Consider the following 21613-nt stretch of genomic DNA (forward strand, 5'->3'; position numbering starts at 1 on the left):
CTCATTGCGCAGCCGCTGTCATGAGAGAACCGCGGGAGGGCGGGAATGAAATCCGTCCTCTGGGGCTGGGGCTTCCCCGAAGCCGGGGCAACTGCGCGTCAACAAAGAGGCGTCGTCGCGGGAGAAGAACCTGGCGCTGCTTGGGAATGGGAGGGCGCGGAGCGGAGGAGGCAGGCGGTGGCTGCTGTTGAGTAGCCCATCGTGCTGGGGGGAGAGAGAGAGAGGGGGAGAGAAGAAAGGGGGTGAGTGATTTTTCCAGCCACTCTCAGGAAAGCGGGAGAAACGCGGGGCATTCGGGGGATCCCTGTTTCCTAGACCAAGCCCCTCGTTTCAGACACCAGCTCTGGAACTTAACGTTCATTTCAGGCAATAGCGATGCATAGCCTGATGCAAACGGATGGAATAATTCGCTGGTTTTAATGCCGGGGAAAGAGAGAATATTGGTGGATCGCCCCTCCACCCAAAGAGCGCTCGAGGCGAGGTACAATAAAGACATATCCTGCCTGTATCTTCATTGTACATCGCCTCGGTGAGCGGAGGGGCGATCCAGTAATCTTCTAAATAAAGTGCAACACCTTGTGAAGAGAAACGTTGATGTGAGATGGTAAATGTGTGTTGCAGCGAAAATAAAGAGTCACAAATCTGACATCAGGGATTGCAATGTTTAGAAACCAGTGGGGAAGTATTTCAGTCTCCCAGGACAACTCTGTCAGTGATCTTAAGGTGGTCATTCCAAGGGCTTCTCTACACGAGCCTAAAATCCTGCATTTAAAACAGGGCTTTCTGCTTCCGTTTTAAATGCAAGGTGACAACGACTCCCTTTCCCCCATGTCTGAGGGGTTCATCACACGGAGCTTTTATCCTGAGATTGCCCCTTCATGGAAGTTTGCGGGCTCTTTAGATGACGCCGTTACCCTCCAGGGTGTCTCCCACCATTTGTCCCAGCCTATCCCGTGTTTTCCCCAAATGCAAAAAGTGTAGTATTTTTCCCAGCCCATGGAACAGGAGCGCCATGACCTCCACGTGAAATTCTCCCATAGTGGAAGAAACCACTCTGTCTGCCTGCTGTGGGTGTTTGTTTTCGGTTGCTGGGGACGAGATCAGGATGACGAAGGCATTGAAGATGGAAGCGGTGTTGCAGGGAAGGAGACCTGAGCAGATTTGACAGACGGGAGGGCAAGAATCGCCAGCTGATTGCGTCTCCTGCCTCTGCATTTCTCAGTCGGAGGGAGAAGAGGGTAAACTGCCTCCCTGCAATGAAGGGAGACACATCTGATCTCCCACCCCACCAAGCTCAGAAGTAACGGCCTCTGTTGTTTCAGAGCACCCCATTAATTTCAGTGGGGCTTACTCCCAAGTAAGTGTGCCGAGCGTTGCAGACTTACAGGGTGATCTTATGTCTACTCAGAAGTAAGTCCCATTGAGTTCAATGCAGCTTACTCCCAAGTAAGTGTGCCCAGGATTGCAGACTTATAACTTGGTATTATCTCTACTCAGACATAAGTCAGAGGTTTCCTGCGGGCTGTGAGAAAACAGTACAGTAGAAGTTGCGCTATGAAAACAAGACTGTCCCCCCTCCTTTTCACACATGCCAGGGCGGGAGGGAGGCACTCCCTCAGTTCAAACCAGGTGGCTGCCGTGTAAAGAAGCCCTTCCTAATCCTGCAAAGAAACTGAAAGCAGGAAGCTCTGGAAAGGATGTGGGTTTTTGCGGGGGGTTTGCTTAATATAGAAATACCCCGAGTCTTCTATGATCTTTCATTGATCTGGCTCCTCTTGCCGCTTTTCCTCTAGTGGAATACAGCGCGGGGTAATTTGATAGCTCATTATCTGCAATCTATTTAAAAATGGAACAAAGGGCATTTAGTGCAGGAGACACCCTGGAGGGTCAGAGGTCATGTAAAGAGCCCGTAAACTTCCATGAAGGAGCAATCTCAATCGCAGTGTGAAGAAAGCCGAAGATGGATATCAACATAAAATTGTTGAAGTACAATTCATCAAGAGATTCAACTCTTATTTCCTGTGGTTTGAATAAGGAAAAAGATTTGTGTGTTTTTTAAATCACATTGCATATGTTAATTGTCATTTATGTATTTCAGTTCCCTCTGACAACACAGTTTCCCCTCCCGCCTCCACACATTTCTATAAATCTGCCTATTAGAGGTTAACGTTCATGCATCTGATGAAGTGGACAGTGTCCATAAAAGCTTATGCTGGAATAAAGATGTTTGTCTTTAAGGTGTCACAAAACCCTTTGCGTTTTTTTTTGTTTTGCTGCAGCAGCCTCTCTAGTCTTGCTGCGATGGATTAACATAGCTATCCCTCTGATAAAGATGTGTGGCATTGCTTGGTTATGGATACAACTTGACTAAAGTACATCTGTGTAGTTAAAAACATCCCTTTCCCATGGGCTCGGGTTGCAGCAGTGGGGCTTCAGTCATTTTGCCATCAGTGATGGGTCTGTTGCTGTTCCCCAAATGCTCGCCATTTAATGTATGCTCTTTCACTTTTATTTGTTTGAGACAGCATTTTTATTGCTTCATACTTGGCTGGAAACATAGGACTTGTATCTTATCTGTACTCATGTTTAGGATTAAGACAAGAGTTCTTTCACAGCAGGCAGTGCAACACAGTGCAGAATGAAGTGTGCCCAACCCCCAGGGTCAGTCCAAGGGATTTTGCTGCCTGAGGTGAGACAGCAATTCCCCCCCCCCCCCGTTTCATAGTACCACAGCTGGCCAAGTTATTTTGGTACCCGAGGCAGAAAATGTCACTGGTGCCTGTCCCTTGGAGTAAAATAATATGATAAATTAAATAATTAACTAGTTGGTTCTCTTTATGACACCTAAAATTGGTTGCCTGAAATGGCCACCTCCGTCTGCCTAATGGTAGGGCTGGCCCTGCCAAACCTGTTGATTTCACAGGGTTTAGGTACACTTAACTCTGCATGGTATTAGGCTGTGGTTAAAGCACTCCAATTTCCCACAGCTGTGGTGTGATATAGGACTATCTAGACACTTTTTTTTTTACTTCCCTGATCAGCTGCAGGTAGGTGGAACTGAGAAGAACAAACTCTTCACATCTTTTTTTTTCCTCTTAATGAAAATAATAGTAGTGATATATTTTGATATTAGATGTAGTATACAGCAAAATACTTTGTATAGGGTTTACTAGACTCATTTAAGATTGTGACATACACATTTGTCAGAGACCCAAATTTTGACAAGGTAATTCTCATAAAGCCTCATTCATACATTGTGGGACTAGCCTGTAATTGTATCTTATTGGCAGAAGGTCATAGGATAGGTAATGCAATCTTGAATGCATTTTCTCCTTTATCAAGTCAGCCTAAAAATTTCCCCACTTGCCTAGAATTGTATTGAACAACGATGCTTTGGGCTAGTTTGGGTCTTCTTGATCGCAAAAGGGCAAATGCATTGGAAGGCCTGAGTATTCAAGATTGGATTATAGATTTCAATGTTAGCGACTCAGTAGAAGTCATGAACTTAGCAAAATAGATTAACTTGGGAATTGGGGCTGGCCCCAGAGAATGGCAAATAGGGTATTTGTTAGGGTTCCAAGACAGTGGGCCAATTCACAGAATCACCGTGGCTTAAACAAGCTATGGTGTGTGCTAGGCACCATTTGACTAATCACTCATGCAGGTGCAACTTGTCACATTGTTCAAACCTGGGCAGAATGGTTTGTTGGAGGGGGAAACAACCCTCAAATAACCCATGGACTGTTTTGGGTTATTTGAGGGTTGTTGCTTCTTCCAACAAGCCATGCTGTTCAAGTTTGGATGACACAACAAGCCATGTGGTTGATCAGGCAAATGGTGCCCAGCACATCCCACACCTAAACAAGCCACCATGACCTTAAGATACTGACTGAACCAGGTCAGTATCTCAAGCCTTAAAAAGGTAAAGGTAAAGGTGTCCCCAACCAGTCGTGTCCGACTCTAGGGTGCGGTGCTCATCCCCGTTTCTAAGCCGAAGAGCCAGCGCTGTCCGAAGACGCTTCCGTGGTCATGTGGCCGGCATGACTGAACACCGAGGTGCACGGAGCGCTGTTACCTTTCCCGCCGAGGCGGTACCTATTTATCTACTTGCAATTTCTTGCTTTTGAACTGCTAGGTTGGCAGAAGCTGGGACTGAAGACGGGAGCTCACTCCGTCACGCGGCACTCGGGTCTCGAACTGCTGACCTGCCGACCTTCCAGTCTGCAGTTCAGCGTCTTAACCACTAAGCCACCGTGGCCCCATCTCAAGCCTTACAATAGTTCTAAAAGGGAGGACAATTACCCATATTTCAGATGGAGGGCTGAGGGAATAGTGGCTTACCTAAGGCCACTTAGGGTGCAGTCCTATGGACTGCATCCTTGCTGCTTGCAAGCCCCCAAACTTGGGGGCTTCTGAGATTCCTATGTCCTACTGGGCTGAAACCACCAGGGTGGGAGAAGCAGTGGAGGCAATCTTTGCCTCCCAGTCCCCCAGTCTCCTGTATTTTCACTAGATGGGCTTTTCAGCCCATCTAACAGGGGCACTTCAGAGGGGGAGGGAAGGAGGCTGGGGGAAGCTCAGGATAACTCGTATCCTGGCTTCTTTGATCTCGTCCCCTTCCCATCCACCAGAACGCCCTCTTTCCTCCTCCAATGTCACTTTTCTGGCCTTGGAGAAGCAGCCGGCATGGTTCTTTCTGAGCTGGCGGTGGGGGAGAGGGGTCTGGGGTTGGATCTCTGTCTCTGACCTTGAAGGGGTTTCCCGAGCCATCCTATGGACCCTGGGGCACTTGCCCGTTGGATTTCTCTCTTAGGAAGTTTGTGGCTGAGATGAGATACGAGCATTCTGTACTTTAATTTACCTGATCCAAGTTTATATTTACTCAGTTATGGAGACCAAAAAGAAAAAGGATCAGCTACATGCCAGACTTTGGATATAATTCTGATTCGTAGGTGTGAAGGAGATGTACAGCTTCTCTGGTAAAATAGATTGAAATGAATTTACCAGTGGAAAGTTCTAGCACATTCAAGCCATGCTGAGACTTTCTGGAATTGTGGTTTTATGATCTGCTGTGAACTGTCTTATAGTTAGCCTTTTGTCTCATGCAGCTCCACAACGGTTCATTGGTATTTACACATCCATTGAGTTTTTATATGGTGGTACAGTAGAAAGATAGGAAATCTTGGACTTTGTATGTTCTGTACAACAGAAACTAAAAATTATATTGCAAAGGTAGTATTTAATTTTTTTAATGAGATTTATGATGTTGAGTTTAGGTATCTTTCTTAAACCAATTATTCTGGAATAGTGAATTAACCATGATTATTTTGGAGTGACTTGAAGACTGAAATGTGTGAATCCCCTACCCCGCTTTCTTTTTAGGGTCCATAAGACGTTTGCACTTTTTCTCAAGTAGCAGATTATCACACAGAAGTAAACATGCCTTCAGAAACAGGGAAAACAGATATGGAGAGGATTGGCCTCTTTAGCGAAATGGAATATGTTACCGTTGGGGAGAAATATGTCTCACTATTTAACCGTAAGTGCACTTTCTCCAAGGAGAGGTGGAATAATGAAAGTGGGATGATGGGGGTTGGATTGGTTTACTACCCCATCGTAGAGGCCAACTGCACTAGTGCACCTTTGTGCTTGATATATTGTTCAATTTGCTTCACAGAGGGTGCCACTATAGTTGTGTATTGTTACAATGCTCTCCTGTAGAACTAGGAAGACATCATCTTTCACCCTCATCCACAATAGCCACAATAGTTGGCTTTACTTGCAGACATGCTTGGATTGAAATCAACTCCAGCATGTTTGTTTGCATTTAGAAGCTTGCATTAAACAGCAGTAAACTTCATTTGGGCCCTGATTCTTCCAGTGCTTGTAGGGGAACCTTGCCTTCTCTACCAGTTCACTGACAATTTATTCCCATTTCCTGTAGTCCTACATGATGTTGTTCTCCCATCCTTCTATAGATCTGGGGAAATGGTGTTTCCAAGACCCTATTACCTGGGTAGGTAGCCTTTTCCTGCCTTTGTTGCTGGACAAATTGCCCTAGTTCAGATGTTATAGCCAAACATCTTTGGCCATTGGGGCATACATGGATTCATTTGCTCAGGTACTCTTTCTCACTTCCTGTTGTATGATATCTGTAGTTTCTTGTGATAACTGAATCAGGCAAACTATGTTTTTGTTCTGATCTGGCTGGAATTCTGCCCCATTAATTTTCAAGCAAACTCTGCAGTGTGGTTACCTAGATTCCAGACCCAAAGATTCTTATACTAAAGGGGCCTGGGGATATTTTTGCATACAGCTTCCCCTTCTTCTAGGGTAGTGGTAGATATTTGGTTCTATTAAAATCTATTCCTGGGTGTCTTTTTCCTGGAAACAAACCTAGAGTGGAAAAGGGCCAAAGATCTCTAACCCAGTTTCAGGGTTTACCATATGGTCGTATTACTACACTGTACTGGTGGGGTGGGGATGGTTCTTTAATTTAGAGCAACCGTTCAAAATTATCACTTTTCAGCACATCTTTAAGGTATGCAAGGTTTTTAAAAGTCCCTCTGCCTGGTGCAAGTATCAGAAAATCAGGTATGGATATACACATCCAAAAATTTAAAACTAAGCAAAACTGTGCCAATTGAGCCAGTCCTGACAACACTTAATTTTTTTTAAAGGCCCTTTTAACGAAGCTGCAAGCAAGAACAAGCAAATGTTGCCAGGGGGTAACAAAGAGAAGGCAGCTACCCAGGCAGGTTACTTTGACCCTGTGTTTTCAAGAGTTTTTGAAGGCGAAAGTTATGCAAATCCCGTTCAGCTAAGGAGACGATATCGATTGGCAGAGTCAAAGAAAAACCTGGGAAGCAAAGCCTTCCTTCCTAGTAATGGAGATAAATTTCCGTAAGTGCTGAGAAAAAGCGTTAATATGGGTTATTTATGCTTATATTTTCAATTTAAGTTAAAAATGCTTTTACTGCCTAACTTGCCATAAAAGTTGAAAGGAGGCCTTTGTTTCCTGCAACATTAAATATTTACCCCTGAAATTGTATATAAAGCCTCTATTCCCATGATTCCAGTTGCACCCACTGCTTTCCCCCTGCCCTCCCAAACACACCTATGAAAGTGAATGAGCCGCTAGGGTGATGGAAAATGCCCATGAATACATAGATCATTTCTTTCTCATAGAGCAACAGGAGAAGCTTTTATGCATGGGTCCTAGATGACAGGCAAAGGTCTTTGAGAAAATAGTGTAGTTCTTACAACTAATGGGCTTGAACGTGAAGCAGTTCTCAGCAAAGTAGGTAATCCAAAATAGTACTTAAATTTCTGTGAACCAGTATTTCTTCAGGCTGAGAGTGATCATATTGGGCTTGTTCGCATATAATAACAATCCAGAGTTAACCTGCTGGATTGTTTAGCTCATAAACAACTCAGTGCTCTGCGTTCACACATCAGACTCAACAACCCATGAACGGGCTGATCGTAGGTTGTTGATTAAAAGTGGAAGTAGCAGACACGCAGGAGGCAGTGCGCTTGCTCATCCCCGACAGCCCTGGGTTATTTAATCGATGGGCTGTTGTTACATGTGAACCAGATCATTATCTTATTATAAATACTTTTTAAAAGAAGCCACACCTTGGGTGCCCTGTCATTTCTCTCTGGTTACTTGTACAATTTTACCAAAAATCCCGGGAAAACAAATGGGAAAATGGTGGGTTTTATAGGGAAAAAAATCTGGGTTTCCTCCCTTTTTTTCTGGAACTTCACATCTCTGTCTGTGTCTTGTAGCTGTTAGCATAATTCTGTGACTTTATGCATCAACCTGACAACACTCCTCTATAATTTGTCTGGCAATTGCTCTCTCCTGTAAATATCCTATCGCCTGATGAAATCAAGGTTCAGCCTAAAGAAATACAAAAGCTAACACTGTATTTCTCATCATTCTCTCCTGATTTTACCAAAGGGAGCTCCACCATCCCAGCAAACCCTCTTATCAGTGCTTCTCCTCTATGAATTTCCCGTTTTCAACCTCCCATTTTCTTCCCCAATAGCATCCCCATAATCCTCGTTCAAGCTCAATCCTTAGATTCCTCCTAGAACCTTTCAGGCTACGAACCCTAAAAATCTCCTCTTTTGAAGTCCTGCAGAACTCACAGTTGTCTCTATTGGCTGTTTTACCCCTCTAGGCTCTTCTCATCCTGTTGTGGTTGGGGGAAGAAATGTCCTCTATACTAGGGGTGGGCAGAGGGCAGATCGGGATGTATTGGTAGATCGCTAGGTGATTTGCAGTAGATCAGCAAGGGTCTCAAATTCCCAATTGTTTAACAGTAGCAATTTTAGGTTGACATTAGTCAAGGTCCCTGATCTGCAGTAACATGTAGATTTGCATTTGTGTAGGCAGGTCTTCTCAGTGTATGGCTCCTGTGCCTGAATAGGACCTAATTGGCTCTTACCTTGAGTTACCATTTTCCATCTGGCTCCAGTTGGTGGATTTCAGGGTTTAGGGGGAAAAAAAAGTAGATCCTGCAAGCCTGAAGTCTGCCTTCTCCTGTTCTATGCCACTAGCACATGTACCACAAACACCTGTCCTCCTTTGGGGCTGCTTAGTTTAATTTCTGCCAACTTTCTAAAACTTCCTAGGAGCCACATCTAGGATACAATCTGAGAATGCAACTATGGGAACTGAGGGCATCTGCTGAAAGATGAAGGGGAAGCAAATGGAGTTGGTTGTCTGTTCATCCTTATATTACCATAGGATAGACCAGGTATTAGCCCTGTCAGAAAGTGGATTCCAAGTGTTATGGGCTTCTGGTCTGATTAAGGGTGAAATCCAATTTAGTTTTTCTGCTGATGGAGCTGCTTCCGTCAGCTGAACCAGGAGTGCAGGGCGATTCCCCCTCCTTCTGCATTCTCCTGTGTGCATTCAAAACCTGTTCCAGAAGGTTGTGGGGGACCTGCCGGAACGGGGGGCGAGGGCGCTTGGGGTCTGCAGGGAGGAGAAAGCCCTGTTGTGTGAGAGGGCTTATGCTACTGTAACATTGGCTCCTGACCATAGCATGTTAATTGCTAAGTATGTTAAATCCCAAAATATTCAAATGCAGCAATAATGAAAAACAGGCAGCCAAAATACAGAGTTGCATAACAATTTTTATATCTTTTACATATAGCGCAGCCCTATATATGTCTGCTCAGAAGTAAGTCCAACTGCATTCAGTGTGGTTTACTTCCAGGAAAGTGGGAATAGGATTGCATCTCTAATGTAGTATATTATTAAACATAATCACTCTGCACAAAATGGGCATACCTTGATTTTAGCATATAAAATAAACCAATGTTTTATCATTACATCAAGTTGCAAATTTCATAGAGGAATGCTAATCTATTTATTTTATTTTTGTATCTCAGTTGTGGTATAGGAACTTACTATGGAACAATTGGAGGTCCATGTGCCTACTTTAGTGCACAAACAAAAGACAGAATACCATATGTTCAACCTGGAAAGAATCTGTATACCAATCCAGGGAAAAAAGGAACTGGCTATGGGTAAAACATTCTAGAATTGTAATCTCTTATGGCTTTAACAAAAATTTTTTAGGGACTGTTGAATGTTGGTGTCACTGCTGTTTTGTTTTCTCTACGTAGGTACCCAAATCTCACCATAGGTAAACCATATGCACACTCAGTTGAATTATATGATATAGGAAGAATAAACTTTAAGGTAAAATTCCATTGGATTTCCATTTAATTATTGTCTGTAGATTGACAGCATACCCTGTTCCAGATGGCCAGATCTTGCTTTACTCTATGCTAACAAAATTGCACATGAACCACCTTTCTTTTGTAAATGAACAAATTAAAAATATCCTGTTGTTTCAATATACTTGCTGATTCACCAATGGGAATTGCTTGTTTCATGATGTCATTCTTTCTGTTTCATAAATGTGTTTGTTGCTATTTTCTAAACCTATTATATGTTTGATATTAGTTTACTCCTAATGCAGCCCTGACCATTCTAGATACAGACAGGTTAAGGCCTGTCTCAGCAATGAGGAAACTTGGACAGTGACCTATTGGCCCAGCTGTTGTCACTGAAGTCCACGTGTTTGTCCCAGATGGATCTACTACTGTCTGCTTGCTAGGCAGCTGGAGCAAACAGTCCTAAGCTGACATACGAAGCCCAGTTGCGGGGGAAGTGGTTGGAGGCAGACAGGGAGAAGAGAAATAGGAAAAACCATTTGCAGTTGCCAAGTATGCTCTCTGTGCTGTTCCCTATTACTTCCATGGGAAACATATCCTTCTCTCGTATATCTAGTTTGAATTTGGTGCTATACATATATGAAGCTATGGGAGGGTATAAGCACATCATGTAAGAGTTCTCACTCTGCCAGTATACCCTGTGGGTGAGTCTGAGGCAGCCCAAACCTGGGCTGAACTTCTTTTCCAGAAGCATTAATTGTTTCAACTGAGAAAGAAAGGCCATTTCAATACCTGCTGTCTGCAGTTCTGTCTTGGAACACGCATGGCACAAAGTACATGTTAGCCTTCAAGTATAAACAGGTCTCTAATGCTGCTACACACCTACTTCCTATCATGACCAACTTTACCAGTGCAATTCCACACATGTCAGGAGCAATTCCATTTGATTTCAGTAAGGCTTGTTCTCAGGTAGATTTGCATAGAATTGTGGCCTTAACCTCTCTCCTAATTTATTTTCCCCATTAAAGATAAGCTGAGTTACAAAGCTCCCAGTGTGATATCTCCCATCTCTGGTTCATGTAGAAAACATCTGAAGAACATCACCGTCTGATGAAAGCTGGGCCTTTCAAGTTGAATCTTTATCCCCGAGAGTATTTTGACATGAATCCTTACCATGACGACAAACCATTGCCACTGCCAAAGAGACAACCTGCACAAGTAGCAATTCACCACCCTTTTAAGCCAACTTCTCCAGGAAAGAAGGTGCAGTTGTTCTTCAAAAAAACTGTCAAGATTTATCTCCCCCTCCATTTTATTTGCAGATATTTTAATTTAGCTAGAAAGAGATGTGAATGACCTATTTTTGTTGCAGTTTAGAGAGCTATATTTGAATTTTGGGGGAAATGATGTCTCAGGTAACTCTGAAAAATCAACAGTCCTGCCAAACCTGCAGGTAGCTGTAATGATAACATATTTAATCCATGCTGAGATCCAGCACGTGGCCAGGTCTTTGTATTCACTTCAGTGATGGAAGCAACTTTAAGGCATTGATTTTCAACTGATCCTCAAGGTGTTTTACAACAGTCTTGCGTTCTTGTATTGTTGCAACCATTCCATAAATGCTTTGCTTGCAAAAGGTCCCAGGTTCAGTCCTTGGCATCTCCAGGTAGAACTGGAAAAATTCCTGCCTGGATTCCTAGAGAGCTTCTTCCAGTCAGTGTCAACAATACTGGACCAATGGACTGATTCAGTATGAGGCAGCTCCCTGTGTTCCTAACTCCGAATCACTGAAGTAATTGTGAAAACTCTTAAGGTTCAAGGAGCCACTAGATCTAGGCAACCATCATTAACCACAAATAAGGAATTCAGCAACAAAAGTGAAAGGAAAATATCCACAGATGCTTATGTTGGTTATTATGTTGCTTATTGTGGTTTATTAAGCCAGGATTCCTGCCTTAACATGACATCCAAACACAGCCATTCTGTGTTTGGATGACACTTTAGTGGATAGTGGTGAACGTTGAACTGGAAGGCCTGGGTTCAAATCCCTGCTTGGCCATGAGGTTTATTGGGGCAGTTTGAGTCTGTTTCTCAACCTCCCTCACAGGGCTGTTGTGAGGATGAAATGGGTTAAATGTACACCACCTTGAGCTGTTTGAAGGAGGATATAACTGATAAATAAGGCGTTTTCTATATAAGCACATATGGTAGTTGGCTACCTAGGGCAGTATCCTATTTGGCACTAGTGCTAATGTAAATTATGTTGCAATAGCACAGGGGTGGGCAACCTCTATGGGTCTGGTGGCCAGTTCGCCTCCCCGGATGAAGCTGGAGGCCTGAATAACATCAAGGGGCAGGGCTCTGCCCTTCAGCCCCACCCCTTGCATGATGCCATCTAGTCCCATCCCACCCACTTTTTTTTCTCTATACAGAGGGGCACAGAGCTCCGTGCCTCTCTGCACAGAGAAGGGGATTCTGCAGCTGCTTGCAGAAGCTGGTCCTCTAAGCAGCTGCTGAGTTCCTCACCTGCTTCGTGTGCTGCTTGTGTCCCGGTTAGGGTGCAAGTGGCACACAAAGCGAACATGGAAAACTCGTTGCATCAGCACAGGCTACTGGTGTTGCACTAGAGGCAGCTTATGCTAGCACAACATTATGTACATTAGCGCTACTGCCAAATAGGATACTGCTCCATGTCTTTTACATAATACATTGCATCCTGCCAAATAGCGTTTCTAAACTACTGCTGAGTTTGTATGTCCCCAGTTTTCAATATTTCTTTGTCCTTCTTTCCAGCCAGGGGGCATGAAAGCAGGCACATTTGATCCTTATCCAGCTCATTCCACAGACCCCTACATAGTTAAACTGCCTAAGCCTATCACAACCAATAAACAAGGACAAATATTTCATCCTTCTCCTGGAACTAAGAGCAGACCAGTAAGAAGTATCATGGCTGCAAATATTGAAAAGTAAGTAGTACATATATCTACAGTGTTTAATTACTAGAGAAAAGAATGGTGAGCCTCTTCTCTCTTTGGATAGTGTTCTTTGACCTGGGTACCATTTCCCTAATCTCTGTTTTGTGGGGACTCTCTCCCCCTCCTAACTCAGTGGTGAGGGAAATGTGTTCTGGACATACTCAGAGCCATGCGGGTCTGTTCTTACTTCATATGCTCTAGGGGATACAATCCAACATAAGTCCTACGTAAAGTAGACTCATTGAAAGGAATGGAACCTATATTAGTTGTGACTAACTTAAGTCCCATTTATTCCAGTAAGTCTACTCTACATAGAACTTATTTTGGATTTTACCCAGGGTTTCTTGGCACTGGAAACAAATAACGAACCCTGGCATACTTAAATCCTGCTTCTTTAAATTGTGGTTTCATTATATAGTTAGCCCATTATGCCAGGGTGAGTAATAGTCTGCTCCTAACCTGACTCACAGCCTTCCCAGTCAATACATTGGGGACTCCTGCTGGTGGTCCCTGCCTGGGACTGCAAAACTGAGATGTGTCCATGTAAAGCACCTGGGACTGGGAGGCCACAATCTGTGTCTATTAGGCTGTGTTCAGCTTGGTGGGTCACACATTTTGCAGACGTTGTCTACACATTTCAGCCACCTCTTTAAAACCACGAATTGTAAGACATTAAATGCAGTAGCTTACCAGGTGGTTATTGAGCCACTATATGAGATTTTCTCCTTGTCAATGCAAATATCTGAAAGAAAAACTTTATGCAACAGTAAACCGCCAGTCATCTATGTGTGTACCAGGAGAGGCACAGGAATGCCTTGCCACATAACCTGCAGCATGGTTTAAAGTGACTTTAATACCATGGGTGTAACATGCAGACTGGCCATAATAATTTCTTCCTATCAAATAGTTTGCCACATATGCCACTTCAAGTGTTTGTGGTGCCCAACTTCCTTGTTGCCTTGTACCTTTTGGTATGTACCAAAAAAGCAGGATACTTATTTAATAAATACCTGTAGCATAGCGTGAAATATGATGACCCTTGATGGATGGGGAGGGGGAAGGAGCAGGTTGCCAACTGGATTTTGAACAGGTAAACATAACTGTACCTCTGCCAGTTGCATTGAGCAACTGGCTGAGGAAGCCAGGCGGAAGAATGAGTTCATTAGTTAAGACAGGCTGCTGCCTGAGAATTTGGAGGACCTTATAGAAAAATAATACTATAACAAAAGTTGCTTGATGTTCTACATCAGGCTTCCCTAATGTGGTGCTCTTCGGATATGGCCATTCTGGTTGGGGATGATGAGACCTGTAATCCAACACAATCCACGTTGGGGAAGGCTGCTCCATATTATTATTTTTTAATCAACATTAGAAGGAAGGATAGTACTTCTTGGACAAGTGCTATTGGCTACTGCAGAAGTTCTGGTATGGTGGGTTTAGACTGTACTTGATGAAGAAGATTTTTCTTGAGGGAGGCTGGATGGAGTGCAGAAATACATATGGACACTTTCAGATAGAACAGAATCTGTACTTCAATTAAAACTTGTGACACTTCCTATACATTTCAATTTCAGATCGTTAAATGTAACCAACTACACAAATCCACGTGTGATGTCTTATTAGCTTCCCAAAAGCAAGGTGAATGAACTTTCTAGACTCTGCAAACAGTAGCATTTGAACAGTTCGAGGGCACCTCAAGTAAATAAAAAAATTGTGGCTCAAGGAAATGTCCAATGCAGCAACCCCTTTGCTGTAACTGCTTATTGCATTATGTCTTATGCATATATAAAGAAACAAATTAATAATATATTAACTGATAATGTCTATAAAATTTCAAGTATATTTTGATATACATTTTATTTAAGTTGTATATAGTAGTATTAGCAGAAATAAATATTTATACTCTTTGTGTGATGAACATCAAGGTGTTTTTTTCCCAACCATTTTTTAAAACTTGTTCATAGATCTGTCACATATACTTTGGCCCTGGTTAATAGATATCTATCTACTAAAGAAAATTCTCGAGTTCTAAAACACTCTAGGATGGCAACAAGAAATTGAATCTAGGACACAGATGTGCAGATATGGGCTGGCTCTGTGCTGGGGGACAATTTTTTTCACTTTTGGATATGTAGGAGGTGTGTTCGGGCTGCAGGATTTTTAGTTGTTTTAGTTTTAAACAGCGGTTGTGATATTTCTGCTTTAAATTTGTATTTAGTGTATTGTTTGAATATTGTATTTGTATATTTTTGTGAGCCACTTTGGGGGCCTTTGGGCCAAAAGGAGGCATAGAAATAAAGTATAACATATAACATTAAACATTCTCAATGTTTTTTATGAAAGCTGAAAATTCCAGGAAAGGGCTTGGAATATGCCTGAGGGACCAGCCCTCCCATAGCACCCTTTCCCTGGCTATAGCTCTAAAAACTCCATATTGATGACAAGTCCAAGTCTTTCACTTCCCCCATCTTTTGCTATCATGGATCTGGTTTGCATGACATACCAGGCTCACCGTGGGTTATTTAGCCCACAATGAGCTGCAGCGCATGCATTGTGTGAACCCAGCCACCATGAGTTATTCGAGGGTTGAACAACCAAAATAGTAGGGTATTTTGTAAGGTTTGTTTAACCCTCAAATAACTCACAGTGGCGGGGCTCAGATGACACCCAAAGGGGTTGCATATTCATAATGGCGGCTGCACAAATCTGGTACGCACTGCAGCTCATCATGGGTTAATTAACCCACAACGAACCCAGCATGTCATGTGAACCGGCCCATGGTGTGCTATTAAAGTCATCCAACGAAGCTGCATGGTGGGAGATTCAGGACAAAAGGAAGTACTTCTCAACAAAGTGCACAGTTAAACTATGGACTTTGCTTCCCCAAAATGTGGTGATGGCCAACTTAAGACTGATTTAAAAGAGGATTAGATGAATTCATGGGGGATAAAGCTGTCAATGGCTACTAGTCATGATGCTCTGATTACTCTGGGAAACAGATTTTTAAAATATTATTTTAATAAAAACTAGTTGTATGAGAGAAAGCGGAAAATGCCTCTTCTAAAGCAGTTTGCAATCTAAAGTGTGTTTTTATGATAGTTTAATTCATATATAGATTTAATTGATTAAGGCATATATGATTAATCAATGGATTTCTTTAATTGGGTGACATTCCTAGTATTACAATTGTCTGCAAGATATCTTTTAAGTTCTACTTTAGATTTGTTTTCCGCTAACAACTATAAATAGTGTTCAGATCAGCATTAAGGTGTGAAAGCATAGCAACAACAAAAAAAACCATTCTTTCAAGCTTTTAATGTAAAGATTTTTAAATGAAGACTGATTTGTGTTTTAATACAATATTTCTACATGTCATTTTAAAAAATGGTACTTGTTTCCGGTATGCCTCCTTGTAATTCAGTGAATAGTTATGAATATTAATTCCAGATGACTACCATATTTTTCAGAATTTAATATTACAGGAAATAGCACATAAAACTATGTTAGATGTTCCATTCTTTAAGAAAAGCTCCAACTGAAAGGAGGTATAGTATAAAAGGAACCATGAATAAATATGCATGTGGCAGTTTGGATCTCTTTCCCATCTACAACCTCAGGTTAATTTCTTTTCTATTTCATCGTTCTTGAATTTCTGATCACTCTGCTCTTTGTTTCTTGAGCAGCATGATTAGAAATATATTTAGACCTTAACATCAGTGTGCTGAACCCTCAAAAGGCTAAGTGGCAGAGCAAAGAGTGCTGTATTTCTTCCGTACAGCAGTTGGAAAACCTGACTCTCTTATGACGGAGGTGGTGCAGCTGACTGAAAAAGCACTGTAGAACTTCTTGATGTTGTTGCGCCTCTTGTCTGTACAGAGTTCCTCTTCTTCCAGTTTCCTTCGGATTTCAGCAATCTTTGCATACTCTAGCAAATTGGAAATGTTAGGAAAGTAGTTAACATAGCTTCAGCTCTAATGAACTACCTAGTCTAAACGTTTGCAATAGAATTTCCACAGCTGTTATAGAACAAGCGATCCCTGCTTTGAACAAGCTGTCCCTGCACTACAGGTCTCTTCCTTAGATTACAGATGTTTAGGAACAGACAATATAGTATGCAAGGGGCCTAGCACAATGGGATGTAATCCTGAATGAAGGCACTGGCTTGGCTTGCACAGAACACTAACTGAGGGTATGGGTTGTTGAATTCGGGGTATCATGATGTGTGAATGTAGCTGCACTAATAAACTATGGTTTCTTAACCATGAACAACCCAGAAAGAGAACCCATGGTTTGTTGTTGGGTTGTGAACTTTGGGTTTTTTAAAACATGGGTTGTCATTACATATGAACCCAGAACCTGTTTATGGGTTGTTTCGCCAAGCTACAGAGGTGGTGGGCAAGAGTGGTTTTTTTTAAAGACCAGCTGCTCTACATGCCAGTACTGTAGCATTGCAAAGGCATTTGAGATATAGGGAGGGGCCAGGTGGACGACAACCCAGGGATTGGGGGGAAATGGTTTGTTCTACTGTCTGCCAGACAAACCCTGGGTAGGGCAACAAACCATGGGTTAAATAAACTGTGGTTTAGTATGTGTGAAACAGACCACTGAGTGACAAACCTGGCTCACATGTAACGACAGGCCAGAGTACAGGTTAAGTATGGGTTGTCGTTGAATTGTGGGTTGTCATTACATGCAAACCCTGCAGTATGGTTTAACTATGGATTATAATCACGAACAACCCAGAGTTCACACAACAGCCAATCATGGATTCTCTTCCTGGGTTGTTTGTGGTTAACAACCCATAGTTAAACGATATTTCAGGGTTCACACTTAATGACAATCCACCATTCAACGACAACCTATATTCAGTGCATACTCAGGGTTGTCATTACATACATGGTATAGCTGGCTCTTCCCTTTTTTTCAGGTCCTTGTTTTGTAAGTGCACTAAGTACTCAAAAGTTGTCCTCACTATAATTAAATGATCCTGCCAAACACAGAAATTATGTTCCCTGCTGGTAGTGTGGTTGTGTAGGGTTTTGTTGCGCAGCAATGCCCTGCAGATAGAAAGCGGCAGCTGATTTGTAGTGCCCAACAGACAACATCCTTGTCTCTTAAGAGACCTTCCAACCTTTGACCTTTGGCAAATAACTGATGATGTAAGACCTCTTACCCTTCCATAGGATTGAGACTGTACCCAGGTTTTTTGCTATCACCTTCCTGCTATAAGTCAGTAATAGATTTTCATACACAACTAATTTTGTACGATGTTCTTACAGTGTAATACAATGCATCTACTACTCAGAAGTAAGCTCTAGGGTTCAATGGGGCTTACTCTGAGGAAACTGTATAGAGTTGCAGCCTCAATCTCAGTTTCAGTGTGGAACAACTTTCCTGACTTTAGTCCATTATTGTGCTGCTTGCAACAACAACTGGAATCTTCCCTCTTGTGCTCCAGGAACTTGGATATTCATGTGGAAATATTACTCATCAATACAGATTAGCTAAGCAGCCTGATTCTATTAATTTGTCAGTGTAGTGATGACTTGACCTGTTTTAGATCCAGCCCCTACAGTGAAACAATAATGCTACCCTCTGTGTCTCTGAGCCTGAATGACTCAAACTGCTCTGCAAGAGAGCGAGCGAGCGAGCGGATACAGTAACTCTCCCGCCACACTTTTATGCCATGGCAGGGGGGTACCACCTGTCCAAGGATAGAATACCAGTGCAAGGCACCTGTCTGTGTTCTTGTAATGGAATTTGGAAGGTAAAGCACAATCCTACATTGTATACAGCACAGAAGACAGCCAGTAAGGAAAGTAGGGGAAATTGTTATGTTCAAAACTTGCTTTAGATGTGTTCAGAAATGCCCAGAATGTCAATTAAATTTTTGTTTTCAAAAGCTCAGTGAAAGGATTTAGTATCGTAAACCATTTTTTTTCTAAAATACTTCCACAGTCAATACAATGTCTTTCCTCATCTGAGATCTAAAAACAGAGGAAATGATTGCTTACCTGTTATGTAATTCTCAGAATACAGATTGTATATATAAACCATTGAGTAAAACTGAAAATGTTGCATCATGTTGGAAGAGGTGTAAGTGAGTTAGCGTGTTAGACTGCATTTTGGACAGGATGTTGCTCTTCTTATTAAAGTCACATTAAGATCCAGTCTTCTTTTGTGCTAGTCATGGATATTATATTTTATATATCATGGATTTTACATTATATTGTGGATATTATATTTTTCTTAAGATTTTTATTTAGTGATATCCAGCATTGTGTGAGCAGACTTGCGTTCATGCAATGTGTTGTGGAAATCCTACACATGAGCAGATGTTCATGCATACGTTTCCATGTTATTGGAAACTCCAATCATGCAGGAGTTCCGATCGTGTGGAAACCTATGCTTGAGCAGGTCCTACGTAGGCTTTCCCAGTGTATACATCTGTGCTAACACATGGATGTCCAGGGGCTTGGCCAGCAGCACAGTCTGAGTGGGACTAGAGATTTGAAAAATTGAACAGCTTTGGATTATGAAATATTTTCTTTTAGAATTTAAGACAAAGTATGTATATATTGTTACCCAGCCTCTACTCCCCCAAAATGATTTCTAAAAACTATGGAATAAGAACACTATTATAGAAAGACTAGGGATGTAAAATGTCTGGAAATAATGAAGTCATGGGGAAAAATGTTTTTTTAATCCTCTCTCTAACCTTCCTGTCATAGTTATTTATCCCATTCCTTATTAAAATTATTGATATAAAGTATATTTTACTTAATGACATTTATGTTCAGTTTCCCAGCATGTGAGTAACATCACCATTGTGCATTCTTGATAGTAAATGTGCATTCTTGACAGCTTGGGTTTTGTTCTATAGAGTCCTGTGTTTCTGACGCTGTAGCAGTCATTTAATGTAGTTCTAATCTATTCAGACAAGAATTACAAATTTACTGAGTATACTTTTAAAAGTTTTAAAATATAATTTTATGAGCAAACTAAGTCATACATAAAATAACTTTAGGAACAGAAATGTTGCTTTATGTTCCTAAAGGAGACTTCCCCAGCCTGGTGCCCTCCAGATATTTTGGACTAGATATTTTGGACTAGATATTTTGGCCCAGCATTCCTGATCATTGGCCATGCTGCCTGAGGCTGATGGAAGCTGAAGTCCAAAATATCTGGAGTGCATCAAGTTGGGGAAGGCTGTCTTAAAGCAACAAAGTGATGTTAGATCTGTAAAGAGAGCTAAAAAAATTAAGTATTACTTTTTAAAAATTGTTTCCAAAATTTCCAATTCCCCCTTCCAAATTGAAAAAACTAGTTTTTTTCCCCATGGCCTCAATTACCAGAAATTTCTCATCTCTAATTGGGACACTAGAAATTAAGAAGTTAGGCTCTTCCAAATATGAACTGTGGTTAGTTAGAAGGACTATAGGCAAAGTAATCTGTATCCTATGCATACAACTTCTTTAATTTGCACCCTTACTCTTAACCCAACATGTCAATGTCAAATGCTGGTGTCAACAATCAATATGACAGCTGGACAAGAGACATAGCAGTTAAGCAGAAAGGGGGTATGACTACATATTGACCTGGTCCGCACAATCATTTCCAGCCATGCTAACTACCATGGTTTGTGGCATGTGTTGGGCACCCAAGGATGCATGTTCTGTAACCCATCCCCTGCTTGTAGACCTGATGAGGGTGGGTTAGTGGCATGGATAACAAACCACACACAACCCTAAAACAGCCCATGGGTTCTGAATGGTTTATTAACCACACCAGTGACCCACCCTCACAGGGTTCAGATGATGATTGTGCAAACCCGCTCATTATGATGGAAGCCAGGTAATTGAGGAAACCATAGAAAGCCCATTATGCTAACTCTAGAGACCTTTGAGCATACTGCCTACCACCACCAGTGTGAAAGAAATGTCTGGATTCTGTATTATTTTGCACACGCGCGCGCGTGCGCACACACACACACACAAAGTTTTATGGAATAGTTAAAGATCAGCAGTCTTAATGACAGGGTACAACAATACATCCAAAGCTTTAAATTCAAACAGGCTGGTTCAATGGTTTGCCTGAAGTAGCATCTGTGTGTGTTGGTGCGTGTTTGTGAATTTTTATGACAACTTTGTGTGGACAGTACTTTGCATAGCTGTGGAATCATTGAGTCTAGGCAAAATGTGTGGCAGAATTTTTTGTAACATTGTCTAAATGAACTCCACATAGCACCAGTTCTACGGAAGATTCTGATGTTGCCAGCAATAAGTGCATATACTTGGCTGTGCCTTTCCTTGGCAATAATTTAGCATATCTTAATGTGTACATATGTATACCATTGGCCAAAAGTGTAGCTTGGCGAAAAAAGAACAAAGGACAAGGAACAGGCCAAAGATGAGCAAGTTCATATTGCCAAAGGAATTTGACTGAGAATCATGCTTCATAGAAAATGGGAATTTCTGTATTAGAAAAATGTGGTGTCTCTGATACTCTGATCCTAAAGATCAGCAACTCCAATACCAGGGCAACTTCCCTGCAGTGTTCATATGGAAGTGTGTGTGTGTGTGATATACCACTTTTTGTTTAAATTTATCTAAAGTACAGGAAAATAAACACATTTATGCATTGGTACAGCAGTTGGATTCACCCTATCATAAACAAGAAGGATGCGCTAGAGCAATAAATTTTAAGATCAGACTATAAGACTGCAATCCTATGCACATTTACCTGGTAGTAAATCCCATGAAGCTTAATGGGATTAACTTTTGCATAGACATCCACAGGATTGCTCTGTAAAGCATTCTACACTGTAGTGAGCATATTATGCCAAGCTGCTCTGAGAGTTTGAAACAAGTGGATTAAACTAACAGAATTTAATGTCAAAAGGAAATCTCTCTTTTCATCATGCCTGCAGCTCAGAAGCA

General features: G+C 41.9%; 2 protein-coding genes across 5 annotated transcripts in view; one reads left to right on the plus strand and one right to left on the minus strand.

Moving 5' to 3' along the window:
- Positions 1–6: 6 nt before the first annotated feature.
- On the plus strand, positions 7–14991 carry CFAP96 (cilia and flagella associated protein 96). The gene is made up of 8 exons (XM_084856620.1): positions 7–242; positions 5383–5539; positions 6681–6903; positions 9409–9546; positions 9646–9721; positions 10783–10962; positions 12493–12665; positions 14249–14991. Exons 2-8 carry the CDS (start codon positions 5440–5442, stop codon positions 14295–14297), a joined length of 939 nt encoding a protein of 312 aa, XP_084712746.1. The 5' UTR covers positions 7–242; positions 5383–5439; the 3' UTR covers positions 14298–14991.
- A 979-nt stretch (positions 14992–15970) lies between these two features.
- The window catches only part of CCDC110 (coiled-coil domain containing 110), a 29104-nt gene continuing 23461 nt past the window's right edge, over positions 15971–21613 (minus strand). For 3 of the 4 annotated variants that reach the window (XM_084856612.1, XM_084856611.1, XM_084856613.1), the window contains one exon: positions 15981–16599. In XM_084856612.1, the coding sequence (XP_084712738.1) occupies positions 16412–16599 (188 nt within the window). In that variant the 3' untranslated portion in view covers positions 15981–16411. Of the gene's footprint in view, positions 16600–21613 lie in introns of all 4 variants that reach the window. The other variant, XM_084856610.1, reaches the window with a different exon arrangement.

The sequence above is a fragment of the Heloderma suspectum genome, chromosome 5 (assembly GCF_057233095.1).
Source record: "Heloderma suspectum isolate Gila_16-S chromosome 5, 16-S_ref, whole genome shotgun sequence".
Lineage (NCBI taxonomy): Eukaryota > Metazoa > Chordata > Lepidosauria > Squamata > Helodermatidae > Heloderma > Heloderma suspectum.

Coding starts and splice junctions, on each gene's coding strand:
- CFAP96 (XM_084856620.1), top strand. CDS start 5,440: ATGCCTTCAGAAACAGGGAAAACAGATATGGAGAGGATTGGCCTCTTT. Junction 9,722..10,782: donor TAGGAAGAATAAACTTTAAG/GTAAAATTCCAT, acceptor TGGTTCATGTAG/AAAACATCTGAAGAACATCA. Junction 10,963..12,492: donor CAACTTCTCCAGGAAAGAAG/GTGCAGTTGTTC, acceptor CCTTCTTTCCAG/CCAGGGGGCATGAAAGCAGG.